General features: G+C 38.2%; 1 protein-coding gene across 15 annotated transcripts in view; it reads right to left on the bottom strand.

Moving 5' to 3' along the window:
- Positions 1–25254, bottom strand: part of PKIB (cAMP-dependent protein kinase inhibitor beta) — a 104513-nt gene that overhangs the window by 30756 nt on the left and 48503 nt on the right. For 7 of the 15 annotated variants that reach the window (XR_013382043.1, XM_077901855.1, XM_077901802.1 and 4 more), the window contains one exon: positions 10974–11041. The exons of 4 other annotated variants lie outside the window; for them this stretch is intronic. Coding sequence is in view for 1 of the 11 variants with exons in the window: in XM_077901794.1 (XP_077757920.1) it covers positions 11002–11041 (40 nt within the window). In the remaining 10 variants the exon portion in view is untranslated. Of the gene's footprint in view, positions 1–4430; positions 4572–6758; positions 6836–8063; positions 8171–10973; positions 11042–25254 lie in introns of those variants that run through there. 4 more of the 15 variants (XM_077901813.1, XM_077901847.1, XR_013382042.1 and 1 more) reach the window with 3 other exon arrangements.

Genomic DNA, 25254 nt, shown 5'->3' with positions numbered 1-25254 from the left:
TCAAGGAGATTCACGTTGCCACACAAATTTGGAAATGACTGAATTGTCGTAAAGGTGTGAGGTCAGGTTCTCTAACAATACACTGAAAAAACCCCACAAACATAAGTCCATAAATTATTGGGCTTCCCTAACAGCATGTATCACCGAAAAGAATGACTGTTTTAGCAAAGTATACCAATGCATATGCATAGCCTGAGAGATCTATTCACCCAATTTCCAAGGTTATTACAAATTTTCCTGTAGTAGATTAAAAATGAAATACATCATAAAATTAACTTTTTCCAGAGCTGCTCTAATCAAGACATATACCGAGGGCCTTGGCTATATCAGCCACCCCCTAGGCTTTTTCACCGTTCACTCCAATAGTCGACCCTTTAGTCCACCACTAAACAAGTTTAATATTTTTTTCACAAAAAGTTCTGTGTGGGTGACTGTTTTACCCCTAGAAGATCACACCTCCTGGGAGACAAGAACAAATAGGTTCTACATGTGGACAGTGGATAGTAGTTGTTCAATGCATACCTTCCCATTGAACTCCACACATCTATCTGATTGTGCAATCCACATCATTTGTAGATCCTGTCTGAGCAAACAGGAAGCTTACGTCATCAAACCTGAAAATGCTCTGTTGGCATTTTAAACATTAGCTCATTTAAACCCTAGGCCTGGCAATATTTCTGAACCAAGAAAGACATTTCAAGTCAATCTGCCACACTGATCCATTTCACATCAGATATCTCATTGTTATCCCTCGACATTTGATTAAGGATGCTGAAGAATTTTAGTATAAAAAATTCCCCCAAATCCATCATAATTAAAATAACTGAAGAAAATACTAAAAAGCTGATTCATTTGTAATAATCTGAAAGTTAGTGTAATTATAGACAGTCCTGAAGATCTTCACTAGCAGGGAAAGCTGAGGAGGAAGGAAGCATGGAAACATGGATACACTGAATATAGCAGAAACAACTGCTCTCCACAGCTTATTTACCTGGGAAAGTCAGCCTGAGGGGTCAGAGCATTCTGGATGACATTGATCAAGATATTTCTGGATCTTGGGACACCCGGGTGGCTCAGTGGTTGAGCATCTGCCTTCAGCTCAGGGCATGATCCCAGAGTCCTAGGATCGAATCCCGCATAGGGCTTGCTGCTAGGACCCTACTTCTCCCTCTGCCTGTGTCTCTGCCTCTCTCTCTGCATCTCTCATGAATAAATAAATAAAATCTTTTTTAAAAAAGATATTTCTGGGTCTTTCAAAGAGACCATAAAAAATAATGAACTAAGAAACAGGCAAGGTTGAAGAAGATCTCACTTAATTCAACTAATATTTGGAGACATTAATTTATAGATGTGCATCTTCAGAATAAAAATATCAGAAAATATTTTGAAAGGTGATCAATGTAAAACAGCTGCTTGTAAGAGGACAAATGCTGAGAATGAATATATGAAAGCAGTGACGTAAGGGAAACAAGCATTACACGATCATATCAGAGAATATGTATTTATTTTTAAAGACTGTTTTTTTTGAGAGAGAGAGAGAAGGAGAGACAGAGGGAGAAGCAGACTCCTGCTGAGCAGAGAGTCCAACTTGGGGCTTGATCCCTGGACCCTGAGATCATGACCTGAGCCAAAGGCAGACTTAACCAACTAAGCCACCCAGGCTCCCCTACATCAGAACACATTTAGAGCACAATTTCATTACATAATCAGTATAGCCTCTGGTCAACTGCAAACTCTCCCAGACCAACAGCTTTGCCCCCTTCACAGTCTTCCCTCCTCAATTTTCTCTTGTTTTCCCCACCCCACTCCTGCTGTAGACCTTTCAGTGTCCTCTTCCTCTTCATCCTATTCAGATCAGCTCTTGGCAAATATTTGCTTAATTAGTTCACAGAATTATATTGTATGTGAGGTTCCCTAAAGAAAAAATCCAGACAAGGTCTTAGATCAAAGAAGCCCATCGTTAATGGTGGCACTTGTGCAAATTAGCTAACAGAAGTGTTATTTGAGAAAGATGGTGTGTGTGTGTGTATGTGTGTGTAAGACTTTCCTGAATTGTCAGTATTTTATCTTCTGCCTATGTTTAAGGTTGGGGCAGGGAGGTAGCAGTCACATCTGTGTGTTTAGCACCACCAAGTATATAACATTGGGCAGATTCCTCAACCTCTTTGAGCCTCAGTTTCCCTTGACCCTGTCTTGTTATGTTTCCTCAATGACTAAGTCCCTTTGTTTTCCATTTGCAGTGTAGGCAGGAGAACCTAGACTTTTAGTTTTCTCTCTGGTAATGAAGTAACTTTTAGCTGTCACCTCTTTCACTCCTTTTACCTTCCTACAAATCTGCTTTAACCCACCTAAACTTTCCACTCATAAAAAACAGCCAGAAACTAACAAGAAAAGTAGTCATTAAAGTATATTCTAATTATAAGCATTTATAAGGCAAGTTGTTTCACTTTTAAGACCTATGGACTAGATGCATTTGTTGCAATAACCTCAAAACCTAAAATTTTTTGAGCTAGATGGGTAAATTTTACTAAAAATATATCTTACTTGCACTAAAAAGTGAGTTTAAAGAAAAACTAACCAGTATGTACATGATAGCTCTTGTTTTATTTGAATGAAGAATGTAGACTTGTGCAAGTCACTCTTGTGTCACCAGGAGACTGTTCCTGGGTCTTTTAGTCTCAGAAAAGATGACTCTTTAGTTCTAAGCTACATACTCCACCTTGGAGTACTAAGGTTTCTAAACACTATGAAGCCTTGCATTTTGGGAATGGCAGGACAGTGATAAAAATCATACATTACATTGTATGGAGAGAGCAACATCCTGGCATTTTCAGAAACCCCTATTAGGAAATAATGAAAACAATACAAATGTTCATGGGTTGTTTTTTTTTTTTTCTTATCTACGTGTGTGTGACCTTCCCCAGCAAATCATCCATGAATCATGGAGGGAAAGCAGAGTTGCTTATCTTCTGTTAACTTAAATAGTCTTCATATTTTAAAATATTAATTGCCAAAATTAAAATTCAAAACTTGTTTCCCAGTAAATTCTAAATCTATAGTCTGAAATATCATGTTTCTTTGATGTATTTTTAATTTAAGCTAGCCCATTCATAACATAATATTTTCATTGTGTATTTTTTTTTTTTTACAGGCATCTATTCAACTGAGGCCAAGTTGAGCGGCCATTTCACCTCTAGTTAATGCATGCAGTAAACTCTTTGGAGTCTAAGAATCTTCTTTCTCTTTTAATACTTTCTGTAACTTGCCTCAAGATTTATCTAGGGAACATACACTGAGATATTCTCATCTCTATTTCTCATATACATAGCAGTAATTATAGCTGTAAATAGAATGTTCAGTCTTTTTAATAGCATATTTTTAAAATATCTGTATTCTGACAAAGTCTCTCTCTTTAATTTATTTTAATGCTAACTCTCATTTCTTAAATTAAGGAGAGTGATGGAAACATAGGATTCAATTCGTAATTCTATCACCATCTATAACCGGGGGGCAAGTGACTAATTTTTCATAACACATTTTTAATGACCTGTGAAGTTCAGTGGCTGGGTGAAAATTAATAAGTATGTTTTCTGCTTTTAAGGATATGTGGAAATATTTCAATAGGCTAATTTAAAAAATCGAGATGTAACATTTTCCACAAGACACTCAAATGTCTGATTTTGATCACAGCATACCTAATCCAATTTTTTTTCTTATTTTACAATTCATAGAATTGATGCAAAGCCAAACTAATCAATGCTACTGAAGACAGTCAAGAGAAGAACAAAACAATTGACATTCCATAAGTGACTTGGGGATATCTGAGAGTTTTGGAGCTAGAAGGAGCTTTGGTTATCAGCAAACTAACAAACAAAAATTATATTAACAAAACAATCCTGATTCCAAACACGAGGAAAAGAAGACCAGATTGCTGGTATGGCGAGATTTTATTAATTTCAGAGTTGAGTCTAGACAGCATGTCACTGAACACCTGGACCAGCATTTATCCTACTACAATAATGATGATTTCTAATTTTTTCAAGTATAAAACCATTTTTAAACATTAGATCACCTGTGGACATGGTGGATGTTAATTTGCAATAGGAAAAGGCAAGCCTTTGGGTATGTGTGGGAGAGGAAGTTAGACCTTTTGCTACCCCATTCTATGAAGGCCAGACCTTTATGTTACTTAGGAGAAGGTTTCTTATTATAAGTCTATTAGGGAAAGACATGTCCTATCTTGACCTTGTGCCATGCTTAGACATCAATCCATGTTCTTCTAAGGCTTTGTGAAAAGGATCATTCATCCCTCTGACTGGAAAGCCCTCTTGCTTGGAAGTAGATTGTTGGGGTAGAGGAGGCTCATTAAATGATAATCCTACCTTGGAATGATGATATTTAGACAATAACAGTTACTTACTATTGTAATTTTAACGTTGTATTCTTTAGGGTCTGAATTGCATAATAACGTCCAGGATATAAAATCATAACATGTACTAATTTCTATATGTTCAGGAGAAGGATTCTAGCCTAGAGTCCAGGGAGGCAGGACAATATTGAAGCAACTCTGCCTGTGGAAGAAGGGTAGACACTTGAAACAAGGCTGGACAATAAGGACAGAGCCAACCAGTAGGGACCCCCATGAATGGACATAATTAATGGACTCTAGTAGTAATGATGTTGAATATCTAATGCTATGTTTCCTATTTCTGCACTATAATTCCCTCACATTATCCTCCAGTCTCAGGTAAAGTTTACTATGCACTGCAACCATCTTAATGATATCTCTGCTTTGGGCAACAGAGAGGACGCTGAGGACAATCCGAGTCTGATTTCAACCAGAAAGAGTTGCAGTAGCATCAAAAAGTCGTAGAAAACAGAGAAAGTGGTGAGCAGAGAAACCAGAGCATCAGATGAGAAAAGTAACAGGTAACACTCAGGATGGAGTCCTGGAATCTGAAGAATCTCAGAAATACTAGGTGTGGGGGGAAAAAAAGTTTGTACAGCCCATAGAATGGGAAATACAACTAGTTCACTGAGGTTTGATGCAAGATGATGCCTCAAGGTTGAAGAACCTACATCTTTTAGATATCCGACTGAGAAAATATACACCAGGTGAAAAGGTACTATGAAATAAATATTTCAAAGCAGCTAATTCTCATTTTTATAACAATCTATATACATTTGGAAAATGTTAATATATATATGACATATGACAGTGTTTATTTAGACACAGATACATATATGGCTTGTGGACTCCTCTAATAATTCTGTAGAATCCTAGGAGATCGAGATCCCCATGTTGGTAAAGGCTGGACTAGATCATAAATTGTCACCCTAGTGGCCAAAAAAACTGCCTCCTGGAACTTTCATCTCTAATATGTAAGCCTTCTTCCACCCATCTTCAATTTGCTCCTTCTTCGATGTAGAATTACAGGCTATTCAAGATAAAGAACTTTGTTGAGTGCTCATGTAATCTAATCCCTACAGTTGGCCCTTTAAGATTGAAAGGCTAGGTAACCATAGTCAATGTTCACAGACAATTCTAAGAGGTCTCAGCAATATATCCATAGAATAGATTGCAAAGTTGCAAAGATCTCTTATGCTATATTCTATCCCAATCCATCTCAATCATGTGTTCAGTCCAGAGTCCTGATAGCCTATTTTGAGCACTGAAAGCCCACCACTACTTGAGGGCTAAGGGCTGGCACATTAGTGGCATTCTACACTAGGCCTTATCCAAGCCTCATTTGTTAGACTATGATAGTCACATGACAGAGAATCATTCTGAGTGAAAAAAACAAAATATCACTCATGAAAATTCCAAATTATCTTCAGCAAGGCTGAGATGGAAAAGTCTCATTTAATTAGCAAGTACAATAAAGATGTGACATTTACAAACTAATTATAACACATTTCCATTCTTCATTGGTACACTGAATGATGATATATCGTTCTTTTATAGTTGCCATTTCCAAGTTTTAATTGCTTTGGTTTAATTGGTTTAATCCAAAAAATGTCAATTCAGTAATTACCACTATGCTGTTAGAATTAGCTTCATTTATCATGTGAAAGAAAATCGACTTCAGAAAGGGAAAAACAACTATAATATAGTACCAGGGGAAATACTATATCATCAAGATATTAAATAACAATGTTGTACATAACTGAAACTAAGTTTATTTTATGGGAATAAAGAAAATATTTTTTTTCAATTCTAAATAATAATATACCAAAGAAATAATCAAATATAACTTAGCTAATCCAGGATTGCATTCATTCTTTTATAAATTTATTAATTGACTTGGAAACTATCTATTGAGTGCCAATTATATGCCTGGCAAAACAGTTATATAACTACTTTCATGGAATCTAATGGGTGAGAAAAAACTAATGAACACAAATCCACGTATAAATACAAATTGTGGTCTTAGATGAAAAAACAAACTGTGGTTTGTTTTGTGAGTCTATCAGAACCTGATTCATTGACAACATAAGCTGAGATATGAAGAAAAGAAGCTAGCTGGTTGATATAGAGGCAGAAGAGTATTTCATGCAGAGGAGAAGAACACAGCACAGGAAACGAGGGAAGGCCAGTGTGGCCTAAGCACAGAGAAGAAGGTGGAAAGTGGCACAAGACGAAGTGGGTCAGTTAACAGGGGCTACATCATTGAGGCATGTTAAGGGTTTGTTCCATCCTAACAGCAATAGATAGTCATTGACATTTTTGAAGCAATAGCACAATGATTAAAACTGACCTTTAAAAGATCACTTTGGTGGCAGCAGATGGAGCAGACTGGGAAAGAAGAGTGGATTCAGAAGAGTTTGGAGACAACTGCAGTATTCCAGGTGAGAGATAATGATCAGTTAGAAGGTAGAGTTTATGCCTTCAATCTAACAATCCATGAAGTCTAAAGTTATTTGTGTTCTACAAGTGACCTATTTTCACGGAATACACGTATCAGATTCAAAGGGAAAGGGGAGTGATAAAATAGAAGGTGCACATGCTTTAGAATGAAATGAACCTGGTTTAGCTCTGATCTGAACTTTTAGCTCCACTACTTATTATCTAAGGGACAAGGCATTAAGCTCTCTGAGCTTCAGCTTTCACATCTTTTGAGCACATAATCCTATCTCCAACAGCTGAGAAGACTAAGTGTGACAATGTGTGTGATATTCTCAGCATGTGGAAGGCCAGTGAGTATGAAGAGCCCCAGGACTGATCGGCTAGTTTCATCCCCTCATGTTAGAGATTCTCGAATTCCTTTTGAAATCTGTTCCTCCTCCTGAGTTTCTTTCTCCATGAACAGCACTAATATCCATCCAGTTGCACAAGTCAGAGGCCCAGCAGGCATCCTTTCCCTCACCTCCATGACCATCAAGGCATATAAACTCTATTCTCTAAATAGCTCTTTAATTGATGGACCAACTGTTCTGGGCTCAATCTCTTTCACTAACCTAGTTAAGGTCACCAGCATCTCCAAATTGGATTATCCCCTTCACTGATGATCAGTTTTGTTTTTCTCTTCCATTCTTTATGCTAGCCATGCAAATCTTATTGTCTCAGCTCTTCAACCATTCTCCTTAAGCCAAGAAAAAGTCATCTATTTCCTTAGCATGACTAACAACACCCTGCACGATCTACGTTCTGCTTACATCCCAGCCTTGCCTCTTGGTTCTCCTCCTTTGTGGTCCAGTGGCTGAAAGAAACTGCTCCCTACTCAGGACTTGTAGCTCCCAGAAATACTCCCTTCACTGATGGACGAGCTCCTCCTAGCTGGAGCATTCTTCTTCCAAAGCTTCTCTCCACTCGATTAATACCTACTGAAAAACTGAGGCTTTGGCTTAAATAGCACTTTGTCTGGGAGGCACTTTTCCTCCACCTGACTGTCTACCAAGACTATACGACAGCCTACAACTTGAACTTCATTATTTGAATGAATTGAGTTGAGCACTCAAGTGGGGCCTGAAGAGTCTCACTGGACTGGTGCAAGTAACATAGGTTGGAGTTGGTAGTATGAGCAGAAGACCTAGGTCTGCTACAGGCTGTAGTGTCCCTTTCCCACCATCATGCCAACACCCACCTTGTTAATCTCTGATTTCATTAGCTCTCTTCCTTAAGCCCTGGAAACATTCTCTTCATGTGGCTGCAAAATGTTGCATATTTATCCTGTGGGTAACGATTTTTTTCACTCAAAAACAGACCACTGTCACTTCCTCTCCCAAGATTCTTGGGAGTAGTAGCCGTGGCTGCTGTAACACTCTGAAGCAGTCCTGCAGATTTTTTATACTGATCTCTCTCCCCATGATAATGTAAACTCTTTTGGAACTAGGACCAAGCTAGCTTCATTTTACATCTCTGGTGCCCGAGACAGTTCTTGAGACACAGTAGTACTAGAAAATGATGCAAGAGTAAAATGACAGACTAAAGCAATGATGTCTCTGCCATCTAGAGATAGAGAGTTGGAGAAAAAGCAGATGGCTCTGGCTAAGATAAAGAATCAGGAAGGCAACTGAGAAGATTGTGTCACTGCCAGAACAGGCCGCCTCTCCTGGGGAGTCCTTCAGGCCCTCCCTGGCCTTCTTGCCTCTTTGTTATTCAGGATAGAGAATTGGAGATGGAAAGGAAAAAGCTGTCACTTTCAGACAGCTGAACAGTTAGGTAGGAAGGCTGGCTCATACAGATTTTCTATGCCTCCTGGGAAGCCTACAGCCAGCTCTGGGGTAGCTGATTTCACAGGCTGCACATTATTGAAATGACAGCATCACAGTCAACCAACTGCAGTGGAAATGGAACTGAGGTGAGCATAGAAATCCAAGTGTTAGTTCTGATCTTGCCCTATGGCCTTCAGCAGACCTCTGAGCCTAGTTTTCCTCCTCTGTGAAACAAAGGGTTTAAACTAGGTAGTCTCCAACAGTCCTTTCTCATTGGGGGCTCCACAATTTGTGGATTTGCCTTGATTTACTTAAAGCAGCTACACAACCAAAGTAGAGAAGACTGTTAATCTGGTTAATGTACACAAATACAGACATCCTACTTCATCTCTTCACTCCTGGAACTTGAACTGGACTAGCTGAAGCACCGTCCCATAATGGTATCCCGTCATCTCCATATAGTAAGCACGCTATAAGCTTTATCAATAGAAAGTTAAGAGATATGGTGAGGCTGTAAAGCAGTGGTTTGCAAAACCAAAATCAGCATGGAAAATTGTTTGAAACACAACTTCCAAAGCCTTGTTCCAGACCTGCCAAATTGGAATCTCCAAGATGGAGCCCTACAAATATGTTTTGTTTTTTTTTTTTTTTAGAAAGCTCCCATGTGATTTGATAAATCAACTACTTCAAGGCTCATTTTTAAAAGAAAAATTTGTGTTTCTCAAAGGGTAGCCTGTGGATCATGTTCATGTGAATTATCTGAGATGCTTGTTAAAAATATCTGGGAATGTGGCCAAAAATCTCCTTTCTCACCATTCTTTCAGTGACTTTATAAATAGTTTATATACACGGACAAATGAAATCATTCTGTGGGCAAAACCTCAAAGCCTATGAAATAATATAGAAGAGATAGGAAATTATGATTGCAGTATAGGTTTATTTCAGTATTATTATTCATATCATATTGTTTCATCATTTCATTTAATCCCCATACAAGCCTACAATATAAGCATTTTTAATTTCATTTTACTGATAAATTAAACCATTAGAGAATTCAGGTAACTGGCTCACACACGCAAGATTCACAATATGGATACATTGGAACTAAAAATTAATGTCATGTAGCTAGGAAACCACCTATATTGTGACAGAATGTATAATTAAGATTTTAGTACACCTTTTAATTAAACAATTTGCTGAGATCTTATCTGATGAAGCAAGCTAGAAATATGTCTCAGTTCCTGTTGGTTGGTTTTATTAGCCACTACACCAATGTTAATGTCATTATACTAATCATAGATTACCCAAGATAAAATGACTATTAACTACTAAGCAACAGTGTTTCAGGGATGTCCTAGAGCCATAAAATGATCCAGGGTAGTCATCATTTCTAGTCAACAACCTTCAAACACAAATATTTAGTGTCGAGAAGCCTAGAAGTATGCTACGGTTTTACCCACCTAATGAAGAACCCACCCGGCTCCAGACCTTGGTTACCTGAATGATTCATTAATCTGTGTGGGCCCTAGACTCTGTATGACAACTATCTGCCTTAGTGCTAGAACAGGACTACATTAGATTTCAAATAACTTTCAGGGAATAAAGTATTAAATGCTGTTGCTACAGACATTTTTAGGACAAAGCTTTTTTTTTTTTTTTCTTTTTCCTCATTGAGTCTTCTCAATTTATTTAATAAAATACTTGCTTGTGAAAAGATGTGTTTGTCTTGACCTCTTGCTAAACTGAAGCAGAAAGGGTCTCCCTGATTCCCCGTTTGGGGATTTAGCACTGTAACGGGCATTTCAAAAATATGATAAAACTGACTGAACCTTAGCTATTATGAGACCTAGCTTTGATTTTGTTAAAAAAAAAAAATTCACTGAAAGTGTAAATAGAAAATACAAAGTCACCCAAAGCCATGTAGCTTTTAACAGAATACAAATTCTTCCCCTTCCTGTGTTCACACCCTACCCTTTTCCTCTTCCTTCCTATTGATGTTACAGGCTTTCTGAAATGTGCGGACACACAGATATTTCCAAAAAGAGGAAAAAGTAATGAAAATGACGTCAACAAAGAGAAACTGCCAAAAAATAAGTCAAACATTCACTGGCTGTAGATAGATTTGATGAAGGTTTTCTGACTGAGGTGTCAGTTTCTTTTGCTTTTTGAGAGGTGATTTTCTGTGTGCTTCACTCTCATTCAAATTTTGCATGCCAACTCAGATTGTATAGCTATATCCTGTCAAGTGTTCTGAAGGAGCTGGTTCTTCCACAAAATGAATATCTAATTTTCTACATAAAGAAGAAAAGGATACTTACAAGTTTCTGATTAAAATATGCTGTTATTTCAAAGAGGTTTAGGAAGAAACTCTGATAAACTTTCTTTCCTGTAAATTAATAAGAAAAAGCTATTAAGAAAGGAAAAGGAATAAATTCAGTTAGATTAACAAATTTTAATCATTTTGTTTTTATAGAGTTACAACTGGTAAACACCATGACTTGGCTTTCTTGAGAAAAGCAGGACCTCCTATTCTACAATAAAATTTTCTGTTAAGGTGCTCAATGGGGAGTCTACTCAGCAGGGAGTCTGTTCAAGGTTCCCTCTCTGCCCATCCCCCCTTTCTCTGGAATAAATAAATAAATAAATCCTTAAGTTATTTTTTAAAAAAGAGTATTTATTTGCTTACTTGAGAGAGAGAGAGAGAGAGAACATGAGCATGAACAGTGGGGAGGAACAGAGGGAGAGGGAGAAGCAGATAACCCACTGAACAGAAAGCACCAATTGGGGGCTTGATCCCAGAACCCTGAGATCATGATCCAAGCTGAAGGCTGACACTTAACTGACTGAGCCACTTAGACACCCCTAAATAAATCTTTTTTAAAAAATAAAAAAATAAAAAAATAAAAATAAAATTTCTGTTAAAAGTCAAAAGGGCTTCATTTCAAATAACAGGTGTTAGTGCCAAGGATTGCCAGCTACCAAATGCAGTGGATAATTACTACATCAGTGCTATTAGGGATTAATGTCAGGTTGAGAAAGCCATCGTCTATACGTGACTGTCCATCACGGCAATACTTGTAACCATAGAAAAATTACTGTAAGAAAATACTTGGCATGACTACACCTCTGGGAAATTGTAAAAACTTGTTATGCTTTTGGAATGACTGTAGAATTTTTTTTATCTTTATGTCCCTGAGGCATTGTGCCAATATTCCCACTACCCAAATGGGGACCATCTGGATAGAATCTAACCATCTTGCTCCTGGAAACAAAGGTAAACCATGTGCATATAATTCCTGTTCACGGAATGGGCCCCATATCTCTGAACCATCAGTATTCACATTGGTTTGGAAAGCAAGAGGGCGCTTTGCAAATTCCCTCCACCACATTCCCCCTACCCTCAGCCGGCCTGCCATTTACTCTCCTGGGCCTATTGCAACAACATCCTAAATAACTCTTCTTGTACACATTCTTGCTTCCTGCAACCCCATTCTTTACTCAGATGTCAGATGGAATTATTTCAAAGTAAATGTGCCCATGGTCATTCTATAATTAACCCTTCACAGCCATCCCCTCACCTATAGGATCAAGTCCAAGCCCTTTAACAGCATGTATAGTGCCCTCCAAGAGTTGGCCTCAGTCTACCTCTCCTTCCTTTTCACCCATGCCCAACCTGCATTAATCCTAAGGCTCTGAAGTCATATCCAGCCAGTGGCACCCCTATGCCTTATTTATACTGTCCCTGTGATTGAGGTTCTTTGCCCTCAATCTCCTCCCCATCCCTGGCTAGCATACATTCATCCATTCACGGTTAACTTGGGCACACCCCTTTCTTGAAAGCCTTCTCTGATCTCCTCAGGCTAGTGGGTACCTTCCTCTCTGCTCTGAAATACTCACGTGTATCTCCATTATTGAACTTACAAATTTCTGATTAGTGCCTTCCCATCTCCACCTCACAGTTTTTTAAAGCCTTTTGAGGACATTGATTGTGACTCATTCCTCTTGCACAACATTTTGTACATGGTAGGAGGAATAAAATAAATATCTGTTGAATGCCAAGGTGTATGAGGTATTTTTCAGACTCAGGGGTTCCTGAGTACATAATTTATCACTGTGAAAGAATTTTAAAATCCAAAAATGGACATCTTTTATTTAACCTTGTTCCTGTACCCAGCTTCCCATATGGTTTTCACTGTTCCTCTCACTCTGAATCTGGGACTGTTTCCCTTCAATTGAGTCCAATTTGTTCACACCAAATATAAGGAACTGAGAAGAGGAAGAGAAAAATAAATGAAAACACGATCATGGGGGAAATAGTAATAAAATAAAAATTTATAAGCTTCAAAATGTATGCAATGTAAATATTCACCCTAAAAAACAAGCTTAAGAAAACATACTTTTGTAGTCCTAATTTTTTCAAACATCTGCATATAGCTCTTGGCAAAGATATAGTAGAAGAAACTGCAAATAGGAACCCAGTTTAAAGTCAGTTTGATAAAACTAAAGACACATATTGTCATATGTGTCTTTAAATGCATGTCTTAAAAAATCCCTATTGTATACCTTTACTATACTAATGTTTTCATTTTATGAATTTCCACCATTTCTGCCCATTATACTAGAACCAAGAAAAAAAAAGAAATAGTATGTTGATAGAGTTATTTTTCCCTCTCTAACTCTTTGCAGCTTATGTTAATCCAGTATACCTATGGGATTTTGAAAATAATATTCCATACATATTTTTGATAACTCACATCCATCAAAATTTAGATTTATGAGGGATATGCTGAAGATTAAGAGACTGGGAGAGCCTCTACTTAACGTAAGTCATCAACTATCAACAATTTTACTAACAAAAGAGCAGTAATTTCTGAAAAGGTTTCAAGAACAGCGGCATGACCCAACCACAACAGAAAGATCATTTTGAGCATACATCTCCTATTTACAAATACTTATTTTTATAAGTTATAAGTATCACTATACTAATACACTAATATAAGTTATGTATTATAGCTATTATATATGTGAAATGCATTAACAGAAATTTAAAATGAAAAAAAAAACATATAACTGGGTATTCTATTATGTTCTTCCTAAACTTCAACACAAGATTCAGAATCTGTAAGACGTTGCTACTGCACATGGTCTAATTCTCTCTACTGTCTCTCTTGGGACTTTTACATCTAGAGAAAACAGGAGCACCTGGGGGGCTCAGTGGTTGAGCATCTGCCTTCGGCTCAGGTCATGATCCCAGGATCGAGTCCCTCATCAGACCTCCTGCATGGAGCCTGCTTCTCCCTCTGCCTGTGTCTCTGTCTCTCCCTGTGTGTCTCTCATGAATAAATAAATAAAATCTTAAAAGAAATAAATCTAGAGAGAACATAGGATCATATGAAGGCTAGGAGATACCCAAGGCGGAAAGCAGTAATCTCACCAAAGGGTGTTTGTTTGCATGCCTGACAAGAGGAGCAGATTGAGGAGAAGGTAGGCCAACAGGAATCCATCATATTAGAGCCACATGTACATTCAGAATTGTGAATCATCTCGTCCAGTGATTTTCAAACTATTTTTTAAATATATTTTTTCAAATTGGACTCTTTACCAGATGGCCAACAGGGAAGATGGATACAAGCAGAACCGCTCTGGTTACAGCAGCTCCCACTCTACCCCCTCTCACCTCTTCCTCTTTTCTTCCTCCTCCAAAGAGGAAGGTCATGTCTGAAAATGACATGACTGCACTGACATTTTAGAGATGAGGTTACCAGGCTGGAGATGGAATGGGAGCAGCCATTTCAAGACAGAATATAATAAAGTAGCTAAAACTACTCAAACTGGGCACTTGTGCATCATCCCTCTCAATGCCCCTGCCTTGTTTTCATGGAGTGGCTTCCCTGTGTATCCTGATCTGATCTCAGTTGTACATATACATACTTAAACTATGATGATTTAATGGCGTTTAAGATAATTTTCACTTCTGGTGTTTGATAAAATAATGAATATTTATTTTCTCTTCGAAATGTATACTTCCTAACTTGAAAGTTTTAAGGACTCAAGCAGCCAGCTATATCGACATACAAATAACTTACTAAAGAAGAAGGATCCAGTGCACCTCAATCATGAGATTTCAGGAGGTCCCCGAATCCTCAGAAATCAAGGTAAATATTTTAATGTAATTTTTTAAAAAATCAATATTAGTTTAAAAACTCTACGATGAAAGGGACAAAAAACATCAAAAATTTAAAGAAAGATTTGACCCTGTATTTGTACAACTCAGCCTCATATATCTCACTCTAGACCTGGACCTGGTCCAGCAACTTCTCTGAAAGAGTAAAGAGCAAATATAAAAATCATGTCAGATTAGTTGTATTAAGTAAACATCTGTGTCTATGTTACCTAGGATTATAGAAAAAGAAGAAAATGTAGTCTGGAGGACAAAGCCCAAACAAGGTGCAAACCTTCACATCTCCGTCTGCAGGACTGAAAATGAAGTGATGGTGTTTGGGAACAAATACCCAACTGGACAAGTGTAACACAGGAGGTACTACTTAGTTCATGCTTGCATTTGAGCAATTTTACAATTTCAATGAGCTACTAAATCTAGTTACAGCTGCTTCAATAAGCATGTTCCCATTTTTGTTTAGTTTTTAAAAGCAAATCATTGTTCTAAAATGCATAAAAGGGATCCCTGGGTGGCGCAGCGGTTTGGCGCCTGTCTTTGGCCGAGGGCACGATCCTGGAGACCCGGGATTGAATCCCATGTCGGGCTCCTGGTGCATGGAGCCTGCTTCTCCATCTGCCTGTCTCTGCCTCTCTCTCTCTCTCTCTCTCTCTCTGTGACTATCATAAATGAAAATAAAAAAATTAAAAAAATAAAAATAAAAAAATAAAATGCATAAAAACCTGAAAGTTGAAATGTGCCAAGTGAACATCAGCTGATTCCTAAAAGCACATTAGCCACTTCAACGGCAAGACCTAGTTTTAAAAGGCTGTTCTTAAAATGTAGTTAACCTCTCAAGCATGACAGTGGTGAAAACAAGCCTCAAAGAAATGAATCACTGTGACATTAGAAAGTCTGTACCTTCATGAAGATGTTTTCCATCCACAGAACCCACATGCACTAGTTTAGGAAAATAAATGACTCCGTGTCTGACACAGTAGGCACTCAGCACATATTTATTGGATAAATGAATGAATCCATGAACTTTGGAAAAAAAGAGGAGAAATAGGTAGAATGGGACCAGATTTTGAAGAGCTCTGAAACAGAGACATTGTGCTGTGGGCTGTTGAGTAGAGGTTAAATAAGAAAAAAAAAAGTGGATCTTTAAAAGAAAGTATGGGTGGTTTGATAGTGAGCCAATTATAAATCTAGCTAAAAGTCTCTAGAAATAATCTTGGCAATGGGCGATAAAGGTCTACCAAAGGGTAAAGACGGTTAAGTTGGAGAAAGGAAGGTGTGACAGATGCTGCTGGTTGGCTCCCAAAGTTTCCCTTGTCTTCTGTAGAAATAGGAAGGCTGGCTGGGCACATGCTAAGGACCACAGAACCATGCACTGAATAAGGCCATGCAAATGGATTTTGTCATTTAAACATGGGCTGTGGGCAGAAGTGACGTATTTCATTTCCTGGTTGTACCCTAAAAGAGAGGGGAATGTGGCCTCTGTCTCCTCTCGCCCCTGACTTGAACACTGGTCTGTGCCTGTGGTGCTGAGCTGACAAGCAGACAAGGACAATCAAGACTTTGGGGGTGACAAAGCAATGTGATGGAAGGAGCCTGCATTCCTAACATGGCCATGCCATGATTCCACCCCTGTGCCATTTCCCTGAGCTGTACACGACACAGGACTAAACTTACATGGTGTTTGATCCAGTTATTTTTGCCCCTTGTGATAAGTGGCAAACTGATAGAAATAGAAATTAATCTAAAAAACATTTCAAAATGGAAAAATCCATGGAACGTGGTGATAGCTGTAGTGAACGAAGGAAAGCAGTGAGCTAAAGCAACTCCAAGGTTTCACGTGTAGGGAACTAGGAGAGTGGAACCACTAACAAAATAACAGATGAGGAGGAGAGCTGGTGACGTTTACATGGTCCCCACAGAGTCCAGGGGATGTGCGCCGTGAGTCACTGCCACTATGGGCCTGGGACTCAGGCAAGAGGAGAAAACTGAAAATGGAAATTTCAACAATTTTGTATAGAACATAATTGAAAAAGTGAGAATGGATAAAATCTCAGACCCAGAGAGACCAGTGTGTCAAAAACTGAGTAACAGGTGTTCTCCCAGAAGGCAGGAGGAAGAAGCAGTAATCAGCAAAGGGGAAAAAAAAAAAGTTTCTTATCTTAATAACAAAAGGGTAATGATTTGAAATCATGGAATAATTAACCTTAATCCAAGAAGACAAACAAATTTAAAAGGGATTTGATGTAGCCTAAACTTCTTAAATCTGTTTAAAGTTCTCATGAGAAATTAAAGCAAACAGTTCTTGAAATAAGAAAGCATTAATCAGGGTTCTGAACAAGCCAGGTCTTAATCATGCTGCAGTTTCCACTTAAATGTCCAGAATCCCAAGACAGAAAAAACAAGCAATAGGTACTTCTATCATTTTCTCTTTTCCTTATTCTCATAGTAGAGGAAGGAACGAGATGAGAGGAGTAAAGGGAAGTGGAAGCAGAAGTGTTTTTCTCCTTTCTAGGAGGCTGATGTCCATAAGTGGAAATTACAAAATAAAATGAACGCCTCCTCCCAACTTTTATTAAGTTATGCTCAAAGATACAGTGGATCTAAATTTCATTTTGGATCTCAATTTAAGTCACAGTGGATCTAGATCTATGCTTTGAAGTTAATACAAAGTTGGCAACATGCAAGTCCACTGTGCCCTATAAGAGTTTGGGAATCTGAGGCACTTGCTACATGCATTTCAATTACTGGAAGATCACCAGCATTCCGGAGTATTCAGACAACGTGGTGTGCCCTGCTCTTATATAGTTCTTCCTCCCCACCTCACCTCTGCCAGCCACCCAGGAGGATATTTTTTTAGGGAGCCATCAGCCCAGAGATTTCTGTTCTTCATTCCACTGTCCACCACCGTCCACTTCAGACTGATGGCAGTAACGATAGTAGCTTTTCCTTAATATTATTTTCTCCCTAGCTTACAATGTACATTGTAGCTACCCAAGGACATCAAAATTCCAGGATTCTTAACCATTATATTTTCACTGAAACCAATCATACCAATTCCTTTGTATGAGGAATTGATATTCCCCTCCTTTCCTTTGAAGAGAAGTCTGTTAGTCATCTTTTCCTCTTCACATGGTGACCGCATTATCCATGGTCTTTAAACTGCATGGGGGTTAGTTTTTGCCCTTATTGTTTCTAGCATTACACGTGAGCTTCATAATATTTAAGTTCTTAATACTGCCTCAAGTTGTAGGATTCCACCTTCCTCCCTTTTTAGATGTAATGACCAGACATTACTATATATTCCAAGGAAACCAAGGTAGAAAGGCTTGCCCTAAAATGACCTCTTCCTTATAAATGGTTGCAAAATATCTGAACAAAAGTTACTGTACACCATCAAATTAGCTTGAAGGCAAAAAACTTTTTTTTTCTAATTTTGAGTTGATATAAGAGAAGAATGTGTGCGTGTATCAGGGGCGGGGGCAGGAAAGAGGATTGTGTCTCGTGGTACTCAGCATACAACATGCAGAACTGTCATGCTTCACTCCCATCCCTCAGATGTGGCTTGTGTGGTTCCAAAATTCCTGGCATTGAACATATAAACTGAAAGCCACTCTGATTATTTAGGAAAGCTCCTTTCTCTACCTCCTTACTACTGTTTCTTAGTGTTCAGTAAAGGAAGTTATGTTTTAAATTTTTCCAACAACATTAAACTTCTTAGCCTATATTACCCTCTTGCTTATATCACAATCCTCAAATATCAGGAAATCATCTCGTAAGCCTTTGGCATTCCAAATGATTTACAGCATCTTAATAGGTATAACTAGGCTAAAGAGAACACTGTTAGGCATTACAGTTAATAAAGTAATTTCAATGTTAATAAAAGAATAAAATTGTAAGTACTAACCCCAATACTCTTATATTCATACTAGCATATTTAGATTGGGTGTTTATGTCCACAGAGAAAGTCAATGAAACTGATGTTATATAGGGAAGTGACTATACCAACTCAGGAGGGAAGAGAGCTAACAATTGCTGAGTGTTCATGATTTTCCAGATGCCCTTAACATTCTCACACAAAAGCCCTCAAAAGGAGATATTAATACTATTGGACACCTGAAAGAGTCTGTTCTTATAAGAGAGCCAACACCAAGGAGTGTCAAGGTTGGAACACACATCTGCCTGACACCAAGTCATACTGTCTCAAGAATAGCAGCGTAACTTGATTAATTCAACCCATAAGAGCAGCAAAAACTAAATATGTGGAAAATATACCACGTTTTTTTTCAAAGCGGTTTTTATAGGACATTCTATTAGCATTGTATTTTAATACCAGATACTCCATCCTCACCTTGATGAGATCAGTAACCTGTTCAAAGGAGCCAGCTTTTTTTTTTTTTTTTTTTAGCAGCACAGCAATATCCTTGAAGGCAGTTCAGGACAGCACTGGATGATGGACTTTAAGGAGGGCGCGTGATGTAATGAGCACTAGGTGTTATATAAGACTGATGAATCACTGGCCTCTACCTCTGAAACTAATACACTATGAGTTAATTAATTGAATTTATTTTTTAAAGATTTTATTTATTTATTCATGAGAGATACACAGGGAGAGGCAGAGACATAGGCAGACAGGGAAGCAGGTTCCCTGTGGGGAGCCCGATGTGGGACTCAATCCCAGGAGCCCGAGATCGTGACCTGAGCCGAAGGCAGACGCTCAACCACTGAGCCACCCAGGTGCCCCTAATTAATTGATTCTAAATTAAAAAATAAAGACAAATTTACCAACAGAGAAAAAAAAATGTGTTGCCATCCTCCCATATTTACCAGAAAGTGATTTCACAGACTCTTAGACTAACAGTTGGAAAGTGGAAGAGGAGGACCAATAAATAGATCCTCAGTTTTAAATAACATATAAATAATTAAATACAAACATATTATAATATGTAATGATATATAAATACATATTATTATTATAATTTAGTGCCCTTTTGGGTAAGACAAGACGCTCTTATGAAATGGACATTATGACTTCCTACAAAGCAGTAAGCCCTTGGGACTTCAGTTCCCATACCTGCACAGATAGCCTGAGAGCTTTCAGGGCTTTTGCAACACAAACCTTCTCAAGTGTTGAAGAGAGACAGGGCCAAAGGCGAGAACCCTGGGCGAAGGAAGTCAGTCCAAAAGGTTTGGTCAGAGAAGGCTAAAGCTGGGAGACATTCTAATACTAAAGACAGTATAATGCTCTGCACATGAGCTTTGGAGCCAGGCTGTCTCCAGAACTTGAGAGCTATAACTTGGATAACTTCGCCCCAACTTTAGTTTTTAATGTGGAAAGAAAACTTCTGCCTCACAGAACATGTTATGAACGTTAAGTGAGACAATATCTGAAAAGGCCCCAGTATAATGCCTAACACGTAGTGAGTGCTCACCAAATGATCGTCTTGTATGAGAAACTGTATTTTGGAAGGTTCAGTGACAAGCACAAGACCATGAGCCATTTTTATTGTGGGGGGAAGGGAATACAAACTCAGCTTCATCTAAAATCAAATTGCTTCTGAATAACCAATTACTAGGGCACCTGGGTGGCTGTCGATGATGCATCTGACTCTTGGTTTTGGGTGAGGTCATGATCTCATGGGCAGTGGGATCAGAGCCCTGAGGGGCCAGTCTGCGCTGACCAGGGCGTCTGCCTGAAGTCTCCCTCCCTCTCTCCCTCACATGCACACGTGCTTGCTTGCGCTTGCCTTCTCTCTCAAATAAATAAATACGTATTTTTAAAAAAATTTAAAAATAACCAATTACCAACATAGGGCCAGAAGAGGTCTGAGAAAATTTCAAATGTCCTTTAATTATTTTTTTCATTAACAAAACTGACTTTCCAGCCAACGCTTTTTTCCTCTTCCTGACCTCCATTTCCTTTCAAATCAGTATGGATTCTTGTGTCATTGTGATTCTGTTAGTTCTTGGGCTAAAGGTCTCCTTCTTGAACCTACTTTGTCCTGATATTCTCAGTTATAGCTATTTCCTTCTCCTCTAGTCTTGGAAAAGCACACAGGAAAGAGAAACATATTAGAGGAGCATTATTCAAAAGGCACTGCATCCTTGCTAACTATTTAACATGCTGCAGATTTAGATTGTTCTATCTAAATAAGATATAGAATGTCAGTTTCAGATTTTAGAATTATATTAGGAAAATAAAGACTCTGAAATAGCATTTTGAGATAAATCCATTCTTGCAGGGTCTTTCAAGAGTCACTTTTTAAAAAAGATTTTATTTATTCATGAGAGACACAAAGAGAGAGGCAGAAACACAGGCAGAGGGAGAAGCAGCCCGATGTGGGACTCGATCCTAGGACCCCGGGGTCATGACGTCAGCCAAAGGCAGATGCTAACCACTGAGCCACCCAGGTGTCCCTCAAGAGTAACTCTTAAGCACCAACTGTCAGAACAATCTCTGAAAGCAAACTGACCAAGTAAAGACTTCATACTCAGTTCATCAGTGAAGAGACTTAGGCAGAAATGCTCATTTCTAGTTTTCCTATTTATCTTCCCTAAGGGATGCAGTCTAGTCTTGTTTCTTTTTGACACTGTTGTTGCCTGTTGTCACTGTCGTTTTAAGGAAATTTTTTTTTTTTTTATAATTCAGGTATATGGGTCAACTAAAAAAAACTTCACTTTTCTAATTTATGATCTGTCTAGAACTGGAGTGGTATTTGGAGCAGGCCACTGCGTTAGGCCGTATAGACCAGGCTTCACAACCACCACTCATACCGTAGTTCCACACTCATAGCTAAATACTGTTAATGCTATTGAAGTACAAATTTAGAACAAAGGAAAATCTTAACACACTTTTTATGAAGATTTCTTTTTTCCCAGAGTGTTGTTTACTAGACCCACTCAATTCCTCATATTAAATACATTTGCTTCTTAGAAGATGAATTAACGTATTCACATATGCTTCCCTTTGCTTATTTAGATATGCGTCACATTAAGACATTAGATTCAATGCAAGGTTATGGACAGGACAAAAAAAAGACAAAACTCAACAAAAATATAGTTGTCAAAATTAGCCTCTTCCTTGAATGTGAGAGTGACTACGTGCCTCAGACTTAGGCCAGTGACATTTATTACTAGCTGAATTTACATCTCCAATAACAGGATTTATCTGGCTCAGAGAAAAATGGCAGCTGCCGGTGATTCACTAAAACCAATTCTCAGTGAAGCAGCTGCTGCCGAAAGCTGTGCTCTTCACATCAATCATTTGCTGATTGTCACAGCTAGTTGAGTCACATCATCTGCTCAGTCTATTGATTTCGTGGTTGTTGATATTTGCGTTGCACTGCAGTATGACTGTTGTCATATCATGCTGCGCTAGTTGAAATAACATCATCTTGGGGACCCTTCAAATATGAGAAAATTCACATCATCATGAAAATACAACCATTCTGTGAAGGAGGTGGTGAAAGAGCACTCAGTCATTCTAACTGCTAAGAGACGCATTTATTTTTAGTAGAATGAGTCCACCCACTTCTGTGCTTCTCTGAGGGATGGGCCTCAGTCTGTCACACGCCACAAGTGTCACAAATACCAGATTTGGTGTCACAGGTTGAACTGTGTCCCCTAAAGAGATATGCGCAGTACCTATGAATGTGATCTGATTTGGAAATAGAATCTCTAGAAAAGTTGAAATGAGGTTATACAGAATTAGGGCAGACCCTTAATCCATTATGACTGTGTGTCCTCATAAAAAGAGGGAAGACAATGTGAAGATGCAGAGATACAGGGCAAATGTCATGGAAAGATGGAGGCAGAAATGCGAGTTATGCACTGACAAGCCAAGGAATACCTGGCGCTACCAGAAGCTGGACGAAACAAGGAAGGGTCTTCCCCTAGAGGCTCTGGAGGGACCACAGCCTTGCAAACACCTTGGTTTCAGACTTCTGGCTTCCAGACTATGAAAATATAAATTTCTGCACTTTTTAAAACATTCAGTTTGTGGTACTTTGTTATGGCAGCCTTTTTAGGGCATCGATCTGAGGATGGTGTAAGAGTATCAGCTGCTCTTGGAAGGCATGGGTACAAACAGTGCTGACCCAGGGAGCCACAGTGCCTACACAGAATTTTCTTACAGGCCACATTTACTCAGATTAGAGACTTTTCTCAAAGCATCCTTAAGTGTGTAGATAATTCCAAGGATAAACAAAATCAGGACGTGACTAACAGATCTTAGATTTTAAAATATGTAAAAATAGCTTGAGATGAACCAAGTATCTCCTAACACCTTGTGTTTCTAGTGGTTCCTGGTGTTATCTCATGACCTGTCAGTATTAACAGATGTCAAGCTGTCAGCACACTTACTCATGCCTAAAAGTTCCAACACACTGAAAAAAAAAAAAAGAACAGATGTATTAGAATCACCAGAGTATCTATTTCCATGAAGTTTTTCAAAGCAAAAGAAGTGCAGAAGAAATGGCACAATCAGGATAAAAGACAGAAATATGCTTAAGAGATTAAGCCATTAAATTAAATCTTCGTAATTCTCGCTTAAGTTTTTCTCTTGAAAGGTAGAAAAACACAGCGTCTAGATCCAGACACCCTTGAGTTACACTAGTTCCACCACTAATGAGTTCTGTGTCTTTGGGCAAGTTCCATATCCTCTCTCAACTTCAATGCACTCATTAGTAAATGAGACTAATAATCCTACCAACTCTATAAAGAAACCATTTGGTAATTTTAGCCATTATTATTACTACTAGTCTGTATGTTAAGTTGCCACTGCATCCATGGAAGAGATGTGCCTCCACACCTCTGCCTTCTATTTTTAAACCAGAAAGAAAGAAAGCCAGTTGCAAAATAGGTCAACTCTAAAAAGTGCCCATAGTGCCACAGCCTCACTTGGACTACATGCAAATGGACAGAAAGAGTACATCTTTTGCAAACCTTGTTGATAAGAATGTTTCTAATATATTCTAATCCCTTTATCCTGGTGGTTAAGTGGAAGATACTGGACATGACACTACTATTTTAATCACTGAGCCTCATGCAGTGCTTGACGGTCATTATGTATTCTGAATATCAAGTATTATAGGATGATCTTTTTTACATAATGCTTTAATAAATGTATCAAAATGGCCTTTTATAATGTACAAAGCATGCTCACTGTGTTAAGTCTATCCCCTTATAATATCATCCTATTTTTTTTCTTCATTTTGTTTCATCTTCTTCCATAGGTAGAATTGCAGATATCTAAAATGCCAGTTATCATGCCTTAACTCTTTCTGCTCAAATTAATATATATAATATATAATTTATTATTTTTAAAACCTCCTCCAACATGTTGAACAGTTGTTTTTGAACCTAAATATAGTTATTTACTTTTAAGGCTGACAACTTTAATATTTTCTATTTCAGTTCACCAGTCTGGTCTGAAACTAAGTATCACTCCTACCAAATGCTGCCCCTCCCAATATTGTGTCTTCAACAAAGACGAAAAAAAAATGCCTTCTAATATTAAACAGAGATCACCCAAAAGCAGTGTTAAGGAGGGTATCACTAGAGATTTTTCTCCACCTTGAAATGGGTCCATTCAAGAAAGAAATATAAAGTTTATAGAAGGATTTTAGATCTAAAGACTTCATATGGCTAAGATGGCAATCCTCCCCAAACTACAGATTCAAGTATCAGCAACATCAAAATCCTAGCTTGTTTTTTTGCAGAAATTGACAAACGGATTCTAAAACTCAGCTGGAAAGCAGGAAATATGGCCAAAACATTCTTGAGAAAGAAACAAAGTGTGAGGACTCACACATTTTGATTTTAAAACTTAACACAAAGCTAGAGTAACCAACACAGTGTGATGCTGATATAGACATACATGTGTAGATAGACATGCAGATCAATGGAATGGAATTGAAAGTCTAGAAAAATAACACACATTTATGGCCATTTGATTTTCCACAAGAGTGTCAAGACAACAGAATAGTCTTTTCAACAAATGGTGCCAGGACAACTATATATCCAGGTGCAAAAGAATGAAATTGTAGGGACGCCTGAGTGGCTCAGCAGTTGAGCACCTGCCTTCAGCCCAGGGCATGATCCTGGAGTCCTAGGATCGAGTCCCACATTGGGCTCCTTCCATGGAGCCTGTTTCTCCCTCTGCCTGTGTCTCTACCTCTCTCTCTCTGTGTGTCTCTCATGAATAAATAAATATAAGTCTTAAAAAAACTGAAATTGTAATCCATTTCACACCATACACAAGAATTAATTCAAAATGGATCAAAGAACTAAATATAATAGCTAACATCATAAAATTTTTAGAAGAAAAATAAGTAAATCTTCATGACTTTGGGTTAGGCAATAATTTCTTAGATATAACACCAAAAGCACAAGTAACAAAAGAAAAAAATAGATAAACTGAACTT

This window comes from Canis aureus, chromosome 1, assembly GCF_053574225.1.
Source record: "Canis aureus isolate CA01 chromosome 1, VMU_Caureus_v.1.0, whole genome shotgun sequence".
NCBI classification, from domain to species: Eukaryota; Metazoa; Chordata; class Mammalia; order Carnivora; family Canidae; genus Canis; species Canis aureus.
The sequence above is the reverse complement of the archived record's forward strand: the minus strand, read 5'-3'. Positions and strand labels throughout refer to the sequence as shown.